The sequence below is a fragment of the Palaemon carinicauda genome, chromosome 21, assembly GCF_036898095.1.
Source record: "Palaemon carinicauda isolate YSFRI2023 chromosome 21, ASM3689809v2, whole genome shotgun sequence".
NCBI classification, from domain to species: Eukaryota; Metazoa; Arthropoda; class Malacostraca; order Decapoda; family Palaemonidae; genus Palaemon; species Palaemon carinicauda.
In genome coordinates, this window is record NC_090745.1 from 26537670 (window position 1) to 26559672 (window position 22003).

General features: G+C 43.5%; 2 protein-coding genes across 2 annotated transcripts in view; both read left to right on the forward strand.

The window, feature by feature from the left end:
• The window catches only part of LOC137615492 (uncharacterized), a 31595-nt gene extending 15423 nt beyond the window's left edge, over window positions 1–16172 (forward strand). Inside the window, exon 4 of the mRNA XM_068345416.1 lies at window positions 15829–16172. Within this exon, the coding sequence (XP_068201517.1) occupies window positions 15829–16172 (344 nt within the window). The remainder of the gene's footprint in view (window positions 1–15828) is intronic.
• The window catches only part of LOC137615225 (2',5'-phosphodiesterase 12), a 189246-nt gene that overhangs the window by 158629 nt on the left and 8614 nt on the right, over window positions 1–22003 (forward strand). The gene's annotated exons all lie outside the window — the stretch shown is intronic.

Sequence of the window (22003 nt, forward strand, 5' to 3'; positions counted from 1 at the left end):
TATTGGTTAGATTCTTCACCTGTATAAAACAGTCTATTAATCACCATAGTGATTTTCACTAGAGGTATTACACTAAAAGGTGTTAACACCTATTCACCCGATACACTGTTGAGTCCCGAAACAGTCCACTGTTCATCGCAGCACTAGACGACAGGTTTTATGACACTACCTGCCGCCACCACAAAATGTTTTATCTCGTGCACTTGCTTCGCATAATGTTTATAGAAGACTGGATGATTTTCACCCTGTATATGAGTGTAGTTTCTTGTTGTTGCTCGTTATGAAGAGGTCGATCTGCAGTTCCGGGACTTTTTCTGAGATGAAGGAGAATGAGTCTGCATTTAAGGACCATTCTGTCTCTATGGGCTGTCGCCTTGATAGAGCATCCGCCGTCACATTGCGGAACCCTTGCAGGTGAACTGCTGATAAGTGCTATCTTCTCTTCCTTGCCAGGCGGAAGATGGCTAACATCACGTGATTGATGTGAGGTGATCTCGAGCCTTGTCGGTTTAGACATCTTACTATTACCTCGTCCAAGACCAGTTTGATGTGGACTGACCTGCGATGGGATAGTTTCTTCAACGTTAGGATGACTGCCATAGCCTCCAAGATGTTGATGTGAAAGGTTTTGAACTGGTGCGACAAATTTCCCTGCACTTTCCTTTCTTGGGAATGGCCTCCCCATCCTTCCAGGGAGGCATCTATGTGTATTACCACTGATGGTTGAGGTGGTTGTAAGGGAATTGTTCGTGCTAGGCTATTGGCTGTTGACCACGGCCTTAGTAGCGTGCGTAATCGGGTCGCGTTAACCTTTGTTGATCTCTTCGAGCATTTGATGCGTATCTTCTCCAAACTCCTGACGCATCCTTTAACTGTGCTTTTAGCTCTGGGTCTGTCACTACTGCGAACTAGAGAGAGCCCAATACTCTTTCCTGTTGGTGTCTTGAAATCCTCTTGTGTTTGATTAGTCTCTTGACAGATGCCGCTATTTCTCTCCTCTTTTTTAATGGAATGGAGAGGTGGTGTGACTGCAAGTTCCTATGGATTCCTAACCATTGAAACTTGTGAGCTGGAGAAAGGCGAGACTTCTTGTGGTTTATCTTGAAGCCTAGGTGGTCCAGGAACTGGATCACCTTTCCTGCTGCTTGTAGAGAAGTCGTCTTGGATGCTGCCCACACCAGCCAATCGTCCAGGTATGCTAGTACCTGAATTCCTTCTGAGCGTAGTTGTTGGACGATTGTATCTGAAAGTTTTGTGAGTATCCTTGGGGCTATGTTTAGCCCAAAGGGTATGGCTGTGAAGACATACTTTGTCTTCTGTATCCTGAATCCTAGGTAGGAGGAGAGGGGGCGACTGTCTGGTAGGTGCCAGTAAGTATCTGCCAGGTCTATTGAGACTGTGTACACCCCTTTTGGTAAAAGGGTCCTTATGTATTGTAAGGTAAGCATCAGGAACTTGTTGTTCTTGATGAACTTGTTGAGTAGAGGCAAGTCTAGAATGACTCTGAGTTTGTCCGAGTCTTTCTTGGGAACACAAAACAGCCTTCCCTGGAATCTGATGGACTTCGCTTTTCTTATTACCTTTTTGTTCAAGAGTTCTGAGGTATATTCTTCCAACAAGGGGGTGGAGTGTTGGAAGAATTCTGGAAAAGGGGGTGGAATTTTGTTCCATTTCCAACCAAGTCCATTTGTGATTAGGCTGTGGGCCCAGGGATCGAAGGTCCAACGATCCCGAAAGTGGAAGAGTCTGCCTCCTACCTGGAACCTCTCATTGCTTAGAGGTTCCTGAGTACTTGCTTATGTGACCGCGTCCTCCTCTACCCCTAGAGGGGATTCTTGAGGAGCCTCTTTTTGAGCCTCTACCTTTGTAGGGTCGAAAGGTAGTCGTGTGCCTCTCAAAACCTGGTTTGAACACAGGTGATTGGGCCACTAGCTGCTGAGGGACCATCTGAAAGGTGGTTTGCGGCTGAGTTACCATTTGAGGCACTGTGGCCATGGACACGGTCGGAAGTTGTGCATGCCTACGTGGTTTCTTTGCCTTCTTGTTCTTAGGCTGGGGACCACTGTCGTAGGATGATTTCCTGTTAGAAGACTTGCCCCACTTTTGGAGAAGGTTCCCATTCTCTGTGACAGCTTTGGCGATGACTTTCTGAACCACATCTTTTGGGAAAAGGTCTTTGCCCCAAATACATGATGTGATCAGCTTCCTGGGTTCGTGTTTCACCATTGCTGCGGCAAACACATGCTCTCTACAGGTCCTCTTGACCTGACAAGGGTACCCATGTGGGACTTGGCTAAGACCATATACATGTCTGGGGCATTGGTTAGGCCTGTACACATTTCCAGGCAGTTCTGATGAGACAAAGAAGCGGCTAGTCTCTCTTTTGTCTCCTGTTCCCTTCTCAAAAGATGCTTTGGCAACTTTGGAAGGTTCTTATTGAACTGCTGGCCTGCTATCTCCGGATCCAACTTAGAGACGGAGAAGGTTAGATGTACTTCTTTCCACTTCTCGCAGGTAGGCATGGCTAGAGATAATGGTTTACATTCCTCTAGGACTGGGTACGGTTTTCCCTCATCGACTGCTCTCATGACACAGTCAAGGGCTTTCACCGAAAAGGGGAAAGCTCTGGAGGAAGGAGCAATGAAGATTGGATGCCTCTTGCTCAATGCCGAGACTTTGGAGTTGGTATATCCGGCTCCTTTCAGGGTCTTGTCTAGGATAGCCTGTGCTTTGTCATGCTCGAAGACAATGACTTCCTTAGGTACTGTCTCCTCACAGGATGCTGGTTCATCCCGCAGTCTCACGTAGCAATCTGGGTATGTTGAAAAGCTGGGCCAGAATTGGAGATCTTCAAGGGGTTTGGCCCCCAACTTTTCGGAGATATAGAGCTTCCCATTCATCATGGACATGTGCTCTGTGTACCTCCAGGGGTTGGTTTCGGAGCAGTGAGGTAGGTCAGATACTCTAACGGGCTTAGTAGAGCCTCGGGAAGCGCCAGAGCGTTTCCCTTCCCTTACCTCTCTCTTTGTTTCTTTGAGATCTTGCTGTATCTCCTGTTGTTCCTTCTGGAACACTGCCAACATCTGCTGGATCAAATCTAGGAGCGCTTTGCTCCTGCCGATCTGCACATCCGGTTGGGGAGTTGGGGCTGAAGAGGTTGACGGCACAGGTTGATATGCCGTCACGGTGAACTGAGGGTCCCCAGTTACCGTCGAAATGGATCCTTCTTCTTCCGTAGGAGGTTGAACCACTTCTTCTTCAGGGCCTTCTTGCAGTAGGTCCTTTATGGTGTTGGACACCTCCGACATTTGTTCTTGGTGGATGTCCATGCCTTCCAGTGCCTTGTTGATGTCGGCATCCACTGTCAGTTGGATGAAGGGAGGCTGGACCTGTACCTAGGGCACAACTGCGCTGGATTGAGCCTTAGGGAACAGGAGGCACCTTAAAGATTCGTTAGGTAGGTAAGGTCCCGGAGAGTTCTTCTGGAAGCCTCTTACCCACCTCTGAAGGGTTTCCCTTGCTGTATCCCTTGACTCCATAGTGTCAGGGATCTCTTCCCCGAAGCCTTCGGTCAGCAAGGTCGAGCAGTTGGAGCAACCCTTTGGGTCCCAGTACCTTAGGGATTCAGATACGATGCAGCATTGTATGCCCACAAAAGTCCTTACTCTTGTGGTTGTAGAATATGACTGCACTCTTCACCTTTGGCTCCTCCTGTAAGGAAAGAAAAGGTGAAATGAGTACTGTATTCAGTTGTTTATATCATTGATATAAATGCATACTTATCAATAGTAATACTTACTATTATATTTAATTGCTTAGGATAGTAAGCTAGAAAGGAAATAGGAAAGACATATCTGTGTTTCCTCTCCCAGGCAATTGCTGAGACCTCCGTCAATATTAATATTTAATTTCCTTATAAGGGAAAATATAGGGTGGAATAACTCCCGTACGTAGAGCCGGAGTCAGTGAATATTTACACAAACTACTCCACCTGTAGAATATTAATACTGGACGGTGATTCATAAGTGTCCTGATAATCAAAGGATTCATCGGGGTGTTGAGGGAATACTTCAACCTCAACATATTATACGGTCCCAACAATAGACTGTGAAAGGATACAAAGTGTTAGAAATACTTGTACTACTGTATTGTTGTATACTGTAGTTTTACCAACTACTGTATTGTTTTATACACTAGTCTTACCAACTACTGTATTGTTATATACTATAGTTTTCTAACTACTGTATTGTTATATACTGTAGTTATACTGGCTACTGTAATGTTGTATACTGTAGTTTTACTGGTATACTACTGGGGTTAGGCTAGTGCCTGGCGGCACTAACTGATAGAGAGAGAGAAAGAATGGAAAGGAGGATTTCCTATTATTATGGTTTAGCACAATAATTGGAAGTGTAGGAGGGCTACTGCCGCCTACTGTCTCCTTTCCAGATTGAAAGTTCTAATGGAAGGGGAGGAATGCATCTGATTCTAGCTTCCATCCAGCCACAACTTTTTCCGCCAGCTATACTGCCGGTTGCAAGGTCTGTGGATGGCAGTCCAAGAGAGGACTGAAGAATTCTCAACAGTGTTATGGGTTTCCCACCGGCAGCCGTCAGAGCCGGCTCAGCCTTTCCCCCCGGGGCATTCGCTTCCGGTGAAGGAAGGACATGAGGAGTTTGCCGAGGCGGCAACCTAACCGCCTCTGGTAGGGTCCCGGCCGGCAACTTAGTCAACCCAGCAAGCCGGGATGACTGCAGAATAATGGCCAAAAGAATGTTTTGACGGCCAGGCCGACAGTAAAGGACAGAGGGGGGATGGAAAAGGGTCTTATAGTTTGCATTGGAGAAAGGTGGCAGTAGGTATGCCGGCTACTTTCGGCTGTAAACTAAGGAAGCATGGCTTCCTGTGTCGAGGCCGTCGTGGTCGGCAAAGGAACAAGGATTCCCCTATCAGCAACGTTGTCGGCTATAAGACGTGTCTTATAGTTTACAGGGGAGAAAGGCGGCGGCAGGTATGCTGCCTACTTTCGGATGTAAACTAAGGAAGCATAGCTTCCCATGCTGACAACATCGTGGGCAGCAGAGGAATCAAGATTCCCCTGTCGGCAACTTTCTCGGCTGCAAGACGGTACACCCTGAGTTACCGTCATACTTTGAAGCCGGGATACTCAGCGGCAAAGAAGATAGACGGTAAAAAACTATTTAAGTTAAGCCGGAGTTTACTACTCGGTGGCGATGACGAAAAATAGGGTTGGCGCTTGGGATGGCGGCGCTCGGGGGAGAAAGGGTTTATCCTCTTTTCTCTAAAACAGAAACGTATCAAATTATACCCATGAATTCTAGGGGATATATATGCCCAACCGAACTAATAGGAAACGATACGAAGAGGTTAAACAATGGAAATTACTTCACTAACGTATACAAAACGGGTTAGGCTAGCCTAACTCGGGTGGGGACCGCGGCTACGATTGATACCACCGGGGTCCTCGTCGTATACGAAAGTAACGTTACATATCGGAAAAGGAACTATTATAATGTATGGGAATATTCACTAGTATAATTTGTCTAACTAGCTAAAAATTTCTTTATAGCTAAATACCGGGAGCGTCGCACTACTGACTAAATAAAATACATTTATGGCGTACGATAGCGGCCATTTCCTCAAATGGCCGCCTTCGGTGTCAGCTGCGCTCCACTAAACACACTTAAATTATATGAATTTAACTCTGAGAAGGGAGCTTTAAAATTATACACAGGAAAGATCAAATACTCAACTTTCCAGAGGATGAAGATGCTGGACCATAGGTCTCCAGAATTCTAACTCCTGGCGCGAGTATCCTTAAAATGTTTCTTAAGGATATCGCATAATATTAGGGGACGTATATCTTGATACGACACATGGTAATCTTCACCCCGAATAGAGTTTTCGCTCTGAGGGGGAAGAGTGGCGAAATTGAAGGGGAGCCGTTATCAAGGTTACCCTTCCTCCCCTACTATTACAGGGCCCAAAATGGCGGCTCATTCCTTGTAGCATTGAGCATGGTGCTACAGATAGAGTATTTTCGGGAGGGATTATTACATAATCCTTTTCTTAGAAAAGGAGGGTGGGTCCATCAGGAGGACAAGGCCATGTCACCCAAAAATAGATTTTTCGCTTTGCTTTCAAAATCTGTTTTTTTGGACTCAAGCCATGTCGTCCTGATGGAAGTTTACCAGAGAATTAATCGAAAGTACAGTACTGTATCTGTGAGTTTGTATAAGTGCCTCAACATTGGGTCAGCTTTTATATGGTCATCCAGACCACTGAAATATATGACGATACCGTTATACGTCATTACCACTAAGTATGGAACAATGTTAGGGCTTCCTGCCCCCTGCAAGGAAATGTCGTACTCGACAATAGAAGCACAAGGTTTGTATTCATATAGGAACAAATATAAATATCATTCAGATCTTTTTTGTATATATAATTAAGTACCTTAAGTATGAACTTTACTTAGGAAAATAAGTAAAAGACTCCGGCTAGGTTTATTTAGCTACATATGGGGCGAAATAAGACGTAAATACACTTTCACCATTTTATTAAGTAGATAATCAAAATGGAACAGAAGGTGTATTAAAATTTGTAATAGAATTTTACATTCAGCATATACAAATAAAAATATTTTCTACCTGAAAAGGAAGAAAAATTAGTGGCCACTCAAAATCAGTTGGAAAATTATTAAGATAATTTTACTGTAAATGTTGGATAACTATCAACACTGTACAAGTGTACACATGGCACTAGTGTCATTGGTATAATTCTGCAAAAAAAAAGAACAGTCCTAGTGTCACCAGGGTGACACTCAATGAAAGGGTATTGCACTGGAAGGTGTCAACACCTTTTCACCCAAATTGAGAAGTCCCAATCAATTCACAGTTCATCGCAGCACTAGACGACAGGTTTCACCACACTACCTGCCGCCACCACAAAATATTTCAGCGCGTGCACTTGCTTCGCATAATGTTTATAAAAAACTCTGGAGGATTTCCAACCAGTGTATGAGCGAAAACACTCAAAGTCCATATACTGAAAGTAGTTCAGTGAGGAAGCAATTTTTCTCGGATCATGACCTGCGGGTGTACTATCAGGATCCGCTCTGCGAATGAAGTAGGTGAGCTTCGCCCTCAGTTGTTTTAGGGATAAGTTTGATCCTGAGGCTTTGCCTTTGAAGAGCTGTCCTCCCTTGAAGTCTGAAGTTCTTCGAAGATAGACCTTTAGACACTCCACTGGACATAGAGAGACATCTTCCTTCAGAGGGCAGATTCTCCAGTGACCCCACCTGTCGGTGGGTAACTCGTTTTTGGCGAGAAAAGTAGGATCAGGAAAGAGATTCAGTTCTCCCACTTCTGTGAACTGAATATGGCCCTCATCTCTTGATAGGGCCACTATTTCACTAACTCTAGCCCCTGATGCTATAGTGAACAGGAATATCACTTTTTGTGTTAGATCCTTGAGAGAACAATCTTCATTATTCAAAGTTGAAGTATACTGTAGTGCAAGACTTTGTCCAGAGACCATGAAATGGGCTTCGGAGGGGCTGCTGGTTTAAGTCTTGCGCATGCCTTTGGAATCTTGTTGAAGATTTCGTTCGCCAGGTCCACCTGGAAGGCGTATAGATGAGGTCTAGTTAAAGCTGACTTACACGTAGTTATCGTGGTGGCAGCTAAGCCTTGCTAGTGAAGGTGGATGAAGAAGGACAGGCAGAAGTCTATTGAGATTTCTTTCGGTCTTTTTGCTTTAATAAAAGCAACCCACTTTTTCCAAGACGATTCGTATTGTCTTCTGGTTGACTTTGACTTGTATTCTTCCAGGAAGTCTATACTGCCTTTCAAGATCACCAAATCTTTTTTGACTGCCAAGGCAAGGAAATCATGAGGTGAAGGTTTTGGGTTCTCTGTGATGAAGCGAAGACAGTCGACTTCTGAACCAGTTTGGATAGAGCTGGGTTCGGTAAAGGGACCAGCCTCAGCTTCAGTTCCATCACCAGAGGGAACCAATTGCTCTTGGGCCACTTGGGGGCCTCTACTGCTGTAGGTCCCTTGAAGGATCTCAGCTTGTTGAGGACCTTCAGCAGGAGATTTGTTGGAGGGAACAGGTAGATCCGGGTCCATCTGTTCCAATCGAGGGACATAGCGTCCATTGCCTCTGCCAGAGGGTCCTCGTATGGGGCTACATATCGAGGTAGTTTCTTGTCGCTCGTCGTGAAGAGGTCGATCTGCAGTTCTGGGACTTTTTCCATGATGAAGGAGAATGAGTCTGCGTCTAGAGACCATTCTGACTCTATCGGCTTTAGCCTGGATAGAGCGTCCGCCGTCACATTGCGGAACCCTTGTAGGTGAACTGCCGATAAGTGCCATCTCTTCTTTTTCGCTAAACGAAAGATGGCTAACATTACATGGTTGATGTGGGGCGATCTCGAGCCTTGTCGGTTCAGACATCTCACTATCACTTCGCTGTCCAAGACCAGCCTGATGTGGGCTGATCTGTGAGGGGATAGTTTCTTCAGCGTCAAAAGGACTGCCATGGCCTCCAGAATATTGGTGTGAAAGGTCTTGAACAGGGATGACCAGGTCCCTTGGGCTTCCCTTTGATGGGAGTGACCTCCCCATCTTTCCGTCGAGGCATCCGTGTGGATGGTCACCGATGGGGGAGGTGGTTGTAAGGGAATGGTCCTCGTTAGGCTCTTGACCTTCTACCATGGCTTGAGAAGTGATCGTAGTAAGGTCGGGTACCGGTCTCTGTAGATATCTTCGAGCGTTTGATGCGTATCTTCTCCAGACTCCTGACGCATCTTTCAGCTGTGCTCTTAGCACTGGGTCTGTTACTGCTGCAAACTGGAGAGAGCCCAGTACTCTTTCCTGTTGGCATCTTGAGTTCCTGTCGGATTTCAGTAGTCTCTTGACAGAACCCACGATCTCTCTCCTCTTCCTTGGTGGAATGGAGAGGCGGTGTGACTTCAAGTTCCAATGGATTCCCAGCCATTGAAACTCCTGAGCTGGAGAGAGACGAGACTTCTCTAAGTTGATCTTGAATCCCAGATGTTCCAGGAACTGGATCACTTTCTTGGATGCTTGCAGACAAGCAGTCTTGGATGCTGCCCACACCAGCCATTCGTCCAGGTACGCTGCTACCTGAACGCCTTTTAGCCGTAGTTGTTGTACGACTGCGTCTACAAGTTTCGTGAAGATCCTTGGGGCTATGTTTAGTCCAAGGGTCATGGCTCTGAAGACGTACTTTGTCTTCTGTAGCTTGTATCCTAGGTAGGAGGAGAGGGGGCGGCTGACTGGAAGGTGCCAGTAAGCATCTGCCAGGTCTATTGATACTGTGTACGCCCCTTTCGGTAACAGGGTCCTGATGTGTTGAAGGGTTAACATCCTGAACTTGTTCTCGAATTTGTTGAGTGGCGACAAGTACAGAATGACTCTGAGTTTGTCCGAGTCCTTCTTGGGAACACAGAACAGCCTTCCCTGGAATTTGATGGACTTTGCTTTCCTTATAACCTTCTTGTTCAAGAGTTCTAAGGTATATTCTTCCAGTAAGGGGGTGGAGTGTTGGAAGAATTGAGGAAATGAAGGTGGAAATCTGTTCCATTTCCATCCTAGTCTATTTTTTATTAGGCTGTGGGCCCAGGGATCGAAGGTCCAATGATCCCGAAAGTGTTGGAGTCTCCCTCCTATCTGTAGCATCTCATTGCTTAGGTGGTCCGGAGGGCTTGCCACCCTGACCGCGTCCTCCTCTGCCTCGTGAAGGGTGTCTTGAGGAGCCCCGTCGAGATCCTCTTCCTTTCAGACGAAAGGTAGTAGTGTGCTTCTCAAACCCTGGGTTTAAAGCTGGTGACTGAGCATCCAGCTGTTGAGGCACCACTTGGAAGGTGGTCTGTGGCTGAGCGACCACTTGTGGCATCGCGGTCATGGTGACCGTGGGATGTTGCTGTGTAGGCCGAGAAGGTAGTCTTGGCTTCTTTGTCTTCCTTTTGGGTTGGGGACTAGCATCCAGGGAAGACTTCCTCTTTGAGGAGATGCCTCACTTTTGGAGAAGGTTCCTATTCTCCGTGGTGGCTTTCTCAACTACCTCTTGGACCACTTCTTTTGGGAAGAGGTCCTTACCCCAGATACTGGAAGAAATCAGCTTCCTGGGTTCATGTTTCACCGTTGCAGCAGCAAACACGAACTCCCTACAGGCTCTCCTGGCCTTCATGAAGGCGTACAGGTCCTTTACGAAGGTGGCCATGTGCATCTTGGCTAGGACCGTGAGCATATCTGGGGTGCTCTTTTGGCCTGGACACATCTCTATGCAGTTCTGGAGGGAAAGAGAAGCGGCTAGCCTCTCTTTTGTCTCTTGCTCCCTTTGCAAGAGAAAGTCCGATAGCTTCGGTAGGTTGTCGCGAACTGCTGTCCCGCGATATCTGCATCTAACTTAACTACTGAGAAGGTTAGGTGTACTTCCTTCTATTCCTTCTCATCCATGGGCAAGGCCAGAGACAGAGGCCTACACTCCTCTAGTGTAGGGCATGGTTTGCCTGCCTCAACCGCCTTGGCAACACCATGAAAAGCCTTCGACGTGAAGGGGAAGGCTCTCGAAGAAGGAGCAAGAAAGGTAGGGTGTTTATTGCTCAGTGCAGAAACTCGCGAGTTAGTGTAACCTGCCTTCTTCAGGCTACTCGTCAAGAGAGCCTGTGCCTTGTCATGGTGGAATACCATGACCTCCTTTGGTTCCGTCTCCTTTTTCGACACTGGTTCACTCTTCAGTCAGATGAAGCACTCCGGGTAGGTGTTTAAGTTCGGCCAGAACTCAATGTCGTCCAGGTGGATGGCTCCCAACTTCTCCGAAATGTAGAGTTTGCCGTTGGTGATAGGCATAAACTCCGCATACCTCCAGGGATTGGTCTCGGTGTAGGGTGGCAGGTCCTGTACTCTGGATCGCTTGAAAGACCCTCGGGAGGTGACGGTCAGAGTCGCTTTGCGAAACTCTCTCGTCATCTTTGCTTCCCTTTCTACGTTCTCCTTACGTAGATTCTCTCTTAGGGCGGTAATGTGGGGCAAAACTGCCTGACCCATTGCATCCAATGGAGGGGTAGGAGCCAAAGATGTAGATGGTGTCGGCTCTGCTGCTGTCACTGGCAGAAGGGGCTCCTCTGCCTCTGTCGAGTCGTCGTCTTCATCTCCTCCGGGTGGTAGAGTAGACTCTTCTTCAGGATGTCCTGAAGGAGATCCTTCTCCATGTCCGTGGACACTTCAGACATCCTTTCCTCTTGGTGGATGTCCGTGTCTTGCATGGCTTCACTGACTTCAGCCTCGACTGCGATCTGGACGCAGGGAGGCCCGGATCGTGCCTGGGGTACGACGGCATCAGCTGTTGCCTTGGGGAACAGCAAGCTTTGCATCCTATCGTTGGGAAGGTACGATCCAGGAGAGTTCTTTTAGAACCCTTGTACCCATTTTCGAAGCTTCTCTCATGCTGCATCTCTCGACTCCATCGACTTGGGGTCGCCGAAACCCTCGGTCACCAAGGCCGAGCAGACGTTGCAGTTCTTGGGGTCCCAATACCTCAAGGTTTCGGTAGTTACAACACAGCCATCATGAGACCTACACATAATGTTACCACAAAAGTTCCTACTTTTGTGGTTACAGTAGATCACCTCACACTTCACTCACTTTCTGCTCCTCCTGTAAAGAAAGGAAATTGAAATGAGAATGCTGTAATTTATCACATTTGATAAATTCATAAAATTTCATGCATTAGTTTTTTGGTATCTTAACCATTATAGCATAGGATAGTAAGCTAGAAAGGAAATAGGAAAGACACATACATGTGCCTCCTGTCCAGCCAATTGCTGTGACCTCCCCCAATATTAATATTAGAATTTCTTTATTAAAGGAAAATCAAAGGAGAAGGGTTCTAACTTCTAGAGATAGAATTAGTGTCTACTAGCACTGACCCTTTCATAAGAGTATTATTATTGTGAGGTAAAGTATGATCTGATGACTTTTTATCAGTGTATTGAAGGAATACTTCACTTCAATATAAGATTGGTCTCAACAATAGACTGTGAAAGGATACACAGGGTATGTTGGAAAATATAAACTACTGTATAATATATACTATAGTTTTCTGCCTGCAGTATGTACTATACTGCAGAAATACTGGCTACTGTATAAGCATATACTGTAGTTCAGCTGGCATGATGCCGGCTAGGCTAGTACCTGCTAGGTTAGTACCTGACGGCACTAGCCGACAGAGAGAGAGAAAGCATGGAGAGAAGGGCTACCTTATTAATAAAGTTTAGTACAATAAATAAGGGTGTGGGAATTATAATCCCTACTGCCTTCCTCCAGAATGAGTGTTCAAATGGAAGGGGGGAATGAATCATTCTAGCTTCCACCCAGCCACAAGATCTGCTTCTGGGTACTGCCGTACCAGTACCAGATATATTATACTATTATAGTTACCTTTACTATAGATAGATACATTTTCTATTGTCAACAACCTGTTTACTTCAAATTTTCTATGGGTGACTATTTTATTCTTGTCCTGGCTGGCAAACCTGTCTTATCATGAAAGTTTTATCACGATGTTAGTCAGAAAAATCTTCACATCTCGTTTCGCTGCATGAAAATTTTGTAAGCAGATTCTTTCATGAAGAGAGGTATGACTGTAGTTAGAAATAATGTCCTTCCATTTTATTATTACAGTATTATTATTATTATTATTATTATTATTATTACTAGCCAAGCTACAACCCTAGTTGGAAAAGCAAGATGCCGCAAGCCCAAGGGCTCCAACAGGGAAAAATAGCCCAGTGAGAAAAGGAAATAAATAAATTATGAGAATGAATCAACTATATCATTCTAAAAAAACAGTAACAGCGTCAAAACAGATATGTCCTATATAAATTATTAACAATGTCAAAGACAGATATGTCATACTGTATATAAACTATAAAAAGACTCATGTCAGCCTGGTCAACATGAAAACATTTGCTCCAACTTTGAACTTTTGAAGTTCTACTGATTCAACTACCTGATTAGGAAGATAATTCCACAACTTGGTAACAGCTGGAATAAAACTTCTAGAATACTGTGTACTATTGAGCCTCATCATGGAGAAGGCCTGGCTATTAGAATTAACTGCCTGCCTAGTATTAAGAACAGGATATAATTCTCCAGGGAGATCTGAATGTAAAGGATGGTCAGAGTTATGAAAAATCTTATGCAACGTGCATAATGAACTAATTGAACGACGGTGCCAAAGATTAATATCTAGATCAGAAATAAGAAATTTAATAGACCGTAAGTTTCTGTCCAACAAATGAAGATGAGAATCAGCAGCTGAACACCAGACAGGAGAAAAATACTCAAAACAAGGTAGAATGAGAGAATTAAAACACTTCTTCAGAATAGATTGATCACCGAAAATCTTGTAAGCCTTTCTCAATAAGCCAATTTTTTGTGCAATTGAAGAATACACAGACCTAATGTGTTTCTTAAAAGTAAATTTGTTGTCGAGAATCATACAAATTTAAAGAAACATTATCAATACTGAGATCCGGATGTTGAGGAGCCACCGTCCTTGACCTACTTACAATCATACTTTGAGTTTTGTTAGGATTCAACTTCATACTCCATAATTTACACCATGCACTAATTTTAGCTAAGTCTCTATTAAGGGATTCACCAACCCCAGATCTACATTCAGGGGATGGAATTGATACAAAGAGAGTAGCATCATCTGCATATGCAACAAGCTTGTTTTCTAGGCCAAACCACATGTCATGTGTATATAGTATGAAAAGTAATGGGCCAAGAACACTACCCTGTGGAACACCGGATATCACATTCCTATACTCACTATGGTGCCCATCAACAACAACTCTTTGAGATCTATTACTTAAAAAATCAATAATAATGCTAAGAAACAACCCACCCACTCCTAACTATTCGAGTTTGAAAACAAGGGCCTCATGATTAACACGGTCAAAGGCAGCACTAAAATCAAGGCAAATCATACGAACTTCCTGACCACATTCAAGGGATTTCTGTACAGCATTGGAGATTGTAAGAAGGGCATCACATGCTCCAAGGCCTTTACGAAAACCAAATTGTAAACTAGGGAGTAGATGATTACTTTCAGCAAACCTATTAAGACTTTTTTCCAGAAGACGTTCAAAAACTTTAGAAAATATGGGAGTTATGGAAATTGGGCGGTAATCAGTAGGACTTGAGCTACCACAAACACATTTACATAGAGGAGTAACATTATCAATTCTCCAACAAGTGCTAAAAGCTCCTCTTCTTGCTAAGTTGTGCAAAATAACAGATAACTTTGGAGCTAAGAAATCTGGTGCCTTTATTAAAAACAAAGGAAAAATACCATTTGGGTCTACACCTCCATAAGCATCAAGGTCCATCAACAGAGCTTTAATCTCACAAGATCGAAAAGCTAAACTAGTTAGTTTAGCCTCAGGAAAACAGGAATGAGGAAGTTCAAGTTTTTCATTACTCTGTTTACTGTCAAAAACATCAGCCAAAAGGGTTGCCTTTTCCTTTGCACAGTGAGTGACTGAGCCATCTGGTTTAAGTAAAGGAGGAACTGTTGCATCTACACTAAAGAGTGCAGATTTAAGGGTAGACCACCATTTATGTTCCTGAGTTGTACCAGAAAGGGTTTCTTTTATGGTTAAATTGTACTCCTTTTCAGTTGAGGCATGAACTCTCTTGAGCAAAAGCTCAAAGCTGAGTATAGTTGTTCCAGGTCAAATCTGATCTGTTACCCTTCCAAAGATGATAGGCCTCCAGCTTCTCCAATTAAGCACGTTTACAATCATCATTGAACCACGGTTTGTCCTTCACTCGGTACCTTAGCACACGAGAAGGGATACGCCTATCAATTATGTTGACTAGATTCTCATTCAAAGGGACAACAGGATCTACACTACTATATAATTGTGACCAATTCAAGCGCAAAAGATCATGCAAAATCCCATTCCAGTCTGCTTGGGATTTCATATAAATTTTACAAGAGTATGATATATCAGGGACAGGCTGCTCAGTCTTCACTACTAATGAAATCAAGGCATGATCTGATGTCCCAACTGGAGAACCAATCTTACTAGTTATAACGCCAGGGTAGTCAGTGTATACGAGGTCCAAGCAATTACCAGACCTGTGAGTAGCTTCATTTATGATTTGTTCATAGCCTGATTCAGAGGCAAAGTCTAAAGCTCTTAAGCCATGGCGATCGGTAGGAGAGAAAGAACTTAACCACTCCCTAAGGTGAGCATTAAAATCACCAACAAAGACAAAAGACGCCTTTCTATTATCTTCTTGTATCTTTAGCCATAATTGCAAGAAGACAATCGAAGATGGAATCATCCATGTCTGGATTCCGGTAGATCGAACACAAATAAAATTTGTTATGCCTGCCACAAACTTTTATTATCTGAATCTCATGACATCCACATTGATAGCAGGACTTATGAGAAGCAGGGTACTTGGTCCTAATATACACCGCCATTCCTCTGGCCCTAGGGATGGCATCACGTTTCAACATTATTGGCTTCTTAAAACCAGTTATAAGGAGCTCAGATGAGTGCCTCATATTAGAAACCAAAGTTTCTGAGCACAAAAGAATATCATACTGTCTGGACGCAACTGTAAGGTCTTGGATATTTGCATGAAGACCACGAGTATTGCAATACAGAAGACGACATTGACGAAATCTAGGACGTACTGGTCCCGGATTTCGCTCAATTTAAGATATCATCAATGCCTCCATGGAAATTATCAGAGATATCATTTTGTAAATATATTATTGGTGTTAAAAAGAATATGACTAACCTATGGGTCAGGTCTCTCTTTATGGAACGTGTAGCAGAACATAGGGAATCAACTTTTATAAACACTGATGTCTCCAAATCTGATGCTGGCATTGGATTTGGAGTATATAGTAATGCTTTTAATTGTAGAGTTACACTTCCTCTAACAGCTTCCATATTTACTGCTGAACTGTATGGCGTACTGACCGCTATTGAGAAAATAGCATTGGAGGAGAGTAATTCTACCATTTTTAGTGATACAATGAGTGTCCTTCAAGCTTTAGAAGTTTTTAATTCCAGTAATCCTTTAGTTTAAAAGAATTTAGAATGTCTTTATTATTGGAAAGAGAGGTATAACAGTTCGATTTTGTTGGATTCTAGCACATGTAGGTGTGTCTGGGAATTAGAAGGCAGATTTACTGGCAAAGAATGATGCATCTGAGTTGCTATCAAGAAGGTATCCTATCCTTTGTAATAATTTTGTACCTACCATTAAAGAAATTGTTTTATAATAATTAGCAACAGAATTGAGATAGTCTAGATGGAAATAAAATGACAGAAATAATGAATGTTATATGTATCTCCTTGGAAGTATAGCATGATGCACCGAAAGTGGGAGATGTCGCTTTGTCATCTCCGCATTGGTCACACTCGATCAATACAATAGTTTCTGATGATTGGGCAACATCACCCATATTGTGATTAATGTTTGGTACCCTTGACAGTGAGGCATTTGTTGATTGAATGCCCCACTTATTGTACTGAAAGAGATATATGTTCGAGGTTTGAGGTGAGGATGGAGGGTTCATGTTGCCAAGATTCTCGGACATTTTGTGTCTTACCATACTAGTGGTATTTGTAAATTTATTTCTGAAGCAGGTCTTCTGAAAGCTATCTAACTGTTATAAGGATCCATTTATTTACTTCTTTATTCATAACAAATAATATTAGCGTCAGTGACCTTAGATGTTTGAATGCTAGATAACTCCTAATCAATCAACATGAATTTCTTGGAGATGAGGGCAGCCTTCCTAGCCCTCCAACAGTTCGTAGAGTTCCTAGGGGGTCACTCTGTGGTGCTGATGAGCGACAACACCGCAATAGTCGCTTACGTAAAGAAGCAAGGCGGTACCTTTTTGCAGCCCATATGCAGTGGAGATATTAAGATGGACAGAAGACAGCTCAGTGTCCCCATCAGCCCGCTTCATTTCAGGCAAGAGGAATGTGCTCATGGACAATCTGAGCAGAGCGACTCGGATAGTGGACTCTGAGTGGTCTATTAATCATATGGTAGCCAACAAAGTCCTGACTTTGTGGGGTTCCCCCGAGTGTAGATCTGTTTGCGACGTCCTGAATTTCAGGCTTCCATTCAACTGTTCTCTAGTCCTGGACCCTCAGGCTCTCTGGCAAGATGCATTCCAACAATAGTGAGACAACATTGAAATGTACGCCTTTCCCTCGTTCTGTCTGATGAGAAGGGTGCTCAACCAGACCAGAGCATCAAACATTCTATCCATGAATCTCGGCTCCGCTATGGCATCACGCAGAGGGATTCCCAGATCTTCTGTAATTCCTGACAGAGATCCCAAGAGAGCTCCCTCCACGACACGATCTACTCAAACAGCCATACATGAACATCTTCCACAAGGCGGTAGCTTTGCTTCGTCTTCACGCCTGGAGATTATCCAGCATATCCTCTCCCAGACAGGTTTTTTGCAACAAGTTGCAAGAATGATATCTCGATACCTGCCAAGATCCTTGGCTTCAGTCTACCAAGCTAAGTGGACAGTCTTCTATGGTCGATGTCGTGGAAGGGTTATCTCTCCCCTTGATCCCACTATTCCTTGTTTACCTTTGAGAGGAAAAGCTCCTCTGTCTCGGCGGTGAAAGGCTACCACTTAGCTTTGAGCCTCGCCTTTAGACTGAAGGGAGTTGATATTTCCTCTCCATTGGAGTTGTCTCCTCATACGAAGTTATGAGATTACTTGCCCCCAGTCAGAAGTTAGACCTCCTCCTTGGAATGTGGTTCGCTTCCTTCGATCTCTGAAGGGTGCTCCCTGTGAACCATTACGCCAGGCAACAGAATGCCACCTCACTTTGAAGACAGTGCTCCTGCTCGCTTTGACGTCAGCCAAGAGAGTCGGCAAACTTCATGGTCTATCTTACGACATTGCCTATTCAAGGGGATGAGGGAAGGTAACACTTAACTTCGTCGCTGAGTTTATTGCTAAGGCTCAAAATCCGGGAGTAGCGGATCCTAGATTCAGGTCCTTTCAGATTGGGAGTCTTTGTTCTGTAACCGATAACCCAGTTTGTTTTTTCGCAAGAAAACTAGAAAGTCCGCAATCAAGAATATAGTAGAGGGAACACTTTACATGGTAGGCTGCTGTGGAGGATTTTCGAGGTACAGTGGAACCTCTACATACGATTGTCCTAACATATGAATTTTCCAACATACGAAGTAAAATTCGACCAAATTTCTGTCTCGACACCCGAAGTAATGCTCCAACATACGATGTAGATCTTGTTTACGCGGTAGATGGCAGCACGTAAGAGGGACGCCATTGAGCGTCGAGTGCTCTGTTCTCTGTTCTTGTGTGTATCGTGTGGTTGTCCTCTGTTTGGTCTGTTATTAACAGTGCCTAGTTTCTTCCTTTTCTCACATTTCCTTTCTGATTTTACCTATAATCATGGTGCCTAAGAAGCTAAGTTTCAGTATAGGTAGTGGTGAGAAAAGGAAGAAGGCAATTCTTTCATTAGAATTGAAGCAAGAAATTATAGAAAAACATGAGAGCAGTGTGCATGTGAGTGATATGGCTAAACAATATGGCCAGAATAGGCCTGTGATCTCGACAATCATCAAGCAGAAGGGAGCCATTAAAGAAGATAAACCATCGAAGGGGATCACCATTACAGTATTACAAGACATCGTAGCAATACCCTGGAAGAGATAGAATGCCTTTTGTTGATAGGGATAAAGGACAAAGAGATTGTTGGCAACGATCATTTGTGAGAAGGGCCAGCGTGATGAACAGAAAGAAAGAAAAAAGTGAAGCAAAGAAAACCAAGATAGCATTAACAAGCTCTTTTAAAAAAGTCTTCTCTCTTTTTCTGTTTCTCTCTAAACATAGCATTAACATGTTCTTTAAATAAAATTTATCTCTCTCTCTCTCTCTCTCTCTCTCTCTCTCTCTCTCTCTCTCTCTCTCTCTCTCTCTCTCTCTCTCTCTCTCTTTTCTTCTTCTTCTTCGCTGTTATAGTGTTAGAGATGTCTATTATTTTTTTTCCGAGAGAGAGAGAGAGAGAGATTAAACAAAAATGTGTTTACAGTACATATGATTTTTAACAGCATCAACGAGTTGAAAAACAATTAAATGTAACTAAGATAGTAATAACAGCTAATCTGAATTCCTTTATTAACTAAAACAAATATTGATACAAACACCCGTGTGCGTATGCACAAACATACACACACAGGTGCAAGAATTGCTACGCAGTAGACAGACGCTAGGGGAGGAGGTAGAGATGGTGACTGCGATAACGTACCGTAACTCGTCACTGAAAGTGATGAAAATTAAAAATCAAAAGAAAAAAATGTAAAAAATATGAAATATAAAAATAAAAAAAAAATAAATAAGCTAAGTTACATTGAAGTTTCCGTAGTGTAAGTTACGGTACGTTATCGCAGTCACCATCTCTACCTCCTCGCCGATCGTGTCTCCTCCTGCGTGTGTGTGTGTTTGCTCATACTCACACGAGTGTGTTTGTATCAATATTTGTTTTAGTTAATAAAGGAATTCAGATTCGCTGATATTGTTTTTTTAGTTACATTTGTCTTTCAACTCGTTGACGCTGTTAAAAATCATATTTACACAACACATTTTTGTTTAATCTCTCTCTCTCAGAAAAAATTAATAGACGTCTCTAACACTAACAGTAAAGAGAGAGAGAGAGAGAGAGAGAGTATTTATTTAAAGAACATGTTAACACCATGTCTACCTCCTCGCCGATCGTCCGTCTCCTCCTGGCGTAGCAAATCCTACACCTGCGTTGGCATGTCTCTAAGGTAAAGTGACAATAAAACACATTTTTTATTTATTATTTCTTTGTAATTATCTTTTTTACATGCTTCTTTCATTTTATGCAGTTATGTTATTGTTATGTGTAATTATATGTAGTTATTTTATTAAGGAGTTAATATAGGTTTTTGGGGTGTGGAACGAATTATACAAATTACAGTGTATTCTTATGGGAATATTTGCTCCAACATACGATTGTTTTAACATACGAAGCAGTTCCTGGAACGAATTAAGATCGTATGTAGAGGGACCACTGTATTCAGAAAGTTGTTTTGCAGTCAGTCTCAAAAATCCTTTCTCTTGGAGGGGATGCTGAATAGCCTCCAACCATGAAGTGACAGGCAAGACACTGCAGTGTGGAACATTTTATGTGCAATTGACATTGACCAATATGATAACTCTCATGGAACTTCTATGAGTACCACAATGCATGGGGTCACTCCAGGGAAACTAACGTTACTGTAAGGTCCCTAGACATTATTTTGTTTAATAGACTGTAGGGGTGTGTGAAATGCATACATACTAGATTTTTCCAAGGGTGCTGGAATATATCTTCCATCACTGCTGATGGAGTTGGAATCGGTGAGCAGTACACCTCTAGTTTGCTATTCAGGCGAGTAGCAAATGTATCAATGATCATCAAACACTGCAAAGTCAGGAGTTTCCTTGCCACTAGAGGATTCAAAGACCATTCTGAGCCAACTATCTTGCTTAGTCAACTCCAATTTCCTGCTGTTACATTCCACCTCCCCGGAATGAAGCGAGCAGAGAGGTATATGTATTGCATGGACCTATACCTACCGATACATCTTTATAGCGAGTTAGCAAAGAATCCAGAACACTAAACCCTCTTGCTTGTTGACGCAAGTCACCAAGGTCGTGTTGTTGGTCATTAACGCTACTAAGTGACCCTGTAGGGTATCCGTGAAATGTAGAGTGCTAGATACACTTGCTTTCAGCTTGACACACCATGTCTTCCTGTGTCCATAGACCTGAGATGTACCGGTCTCTCAGACGCTTGTGACGCTTTTGAGAACAGGAGACACCATTGAGACTTCAAGTCCCATTAGATTGACTGGAGGTGCATCTGCCTTGAACGGAACTAACTTCTAGAGAGGAGAAGTGAACCAGGAGCTTTTCTTATTGTCGCGCTTCGAGAGGTTCTGACTCAAAGAACTAAGCTGCGACCTGTTTTAACCGTAGTATCCTGTCTCTCAATGGAAACACTGTCTTCGATCATGTCCATGTCCATGTCCATGCATAAGTACCATAAATGACACTGGGATTCGAGAACCAAATTCTCGAGATTTGTCCTGATGCCAAGTTCGTGACAAAACTCAAGAAGGTCCTTGTGGTGGAGAATCTTGAGATTGCAATTTCACCAGTAACCTCCAGTCTTCTAGGTAGCGCAGAAGTCTGATGCCCTGGGATGTAAACCCAAGAAGACACCAGAGTGAAGAGACAAGTAAAGACTTGCAGGGCAAAGCAAAGGACTAGAAACTGGAGTCTCTTCTCTCAGAACAAACCAGAGCTACTTTCTAGACTTCAGATGTATTGGTTCCTGAAAGTACACATCCTTTAGGTCTATAGAGAGCAGAAAGTCATTTTGCCTGACTGCATGTAGGTCTGTGCTTGGCATCTCCATCTCAATCTGTGTTTGGAAGATGAACGGGTTTGAATGAGACAAGTCTATGATTGGTCTGCAACCTCCCATAAACTTTTCCCACTAGGAACAAGTTGCCGTAGAGGACCAGGCAGAGACCTGTCCTGGACTTCTTTGATGTCATTTTTCCCCAGGATAACCAGAATCTCATCATTTAGAAGAAGGTCCTTGGTAGACCCCTTCGAATACTACGATGGATTCAGCAGCGTCTTGAGTCGGAGGAGGTCAGCAAAGAACCTCTAGAGCACAGGGTTCCACCTAGTAGAACTGCCACTTCGTCTGACTTGCCAGGTATCCCCCACAGGTGGTAGAATGACAGTAGTGCCTTCCCTAGCGAGAGGCCCTCCTTCTTTCACTGTATTGATTGAGATGTCCACAACACCAAAAGGAATGGGTTGAATATTG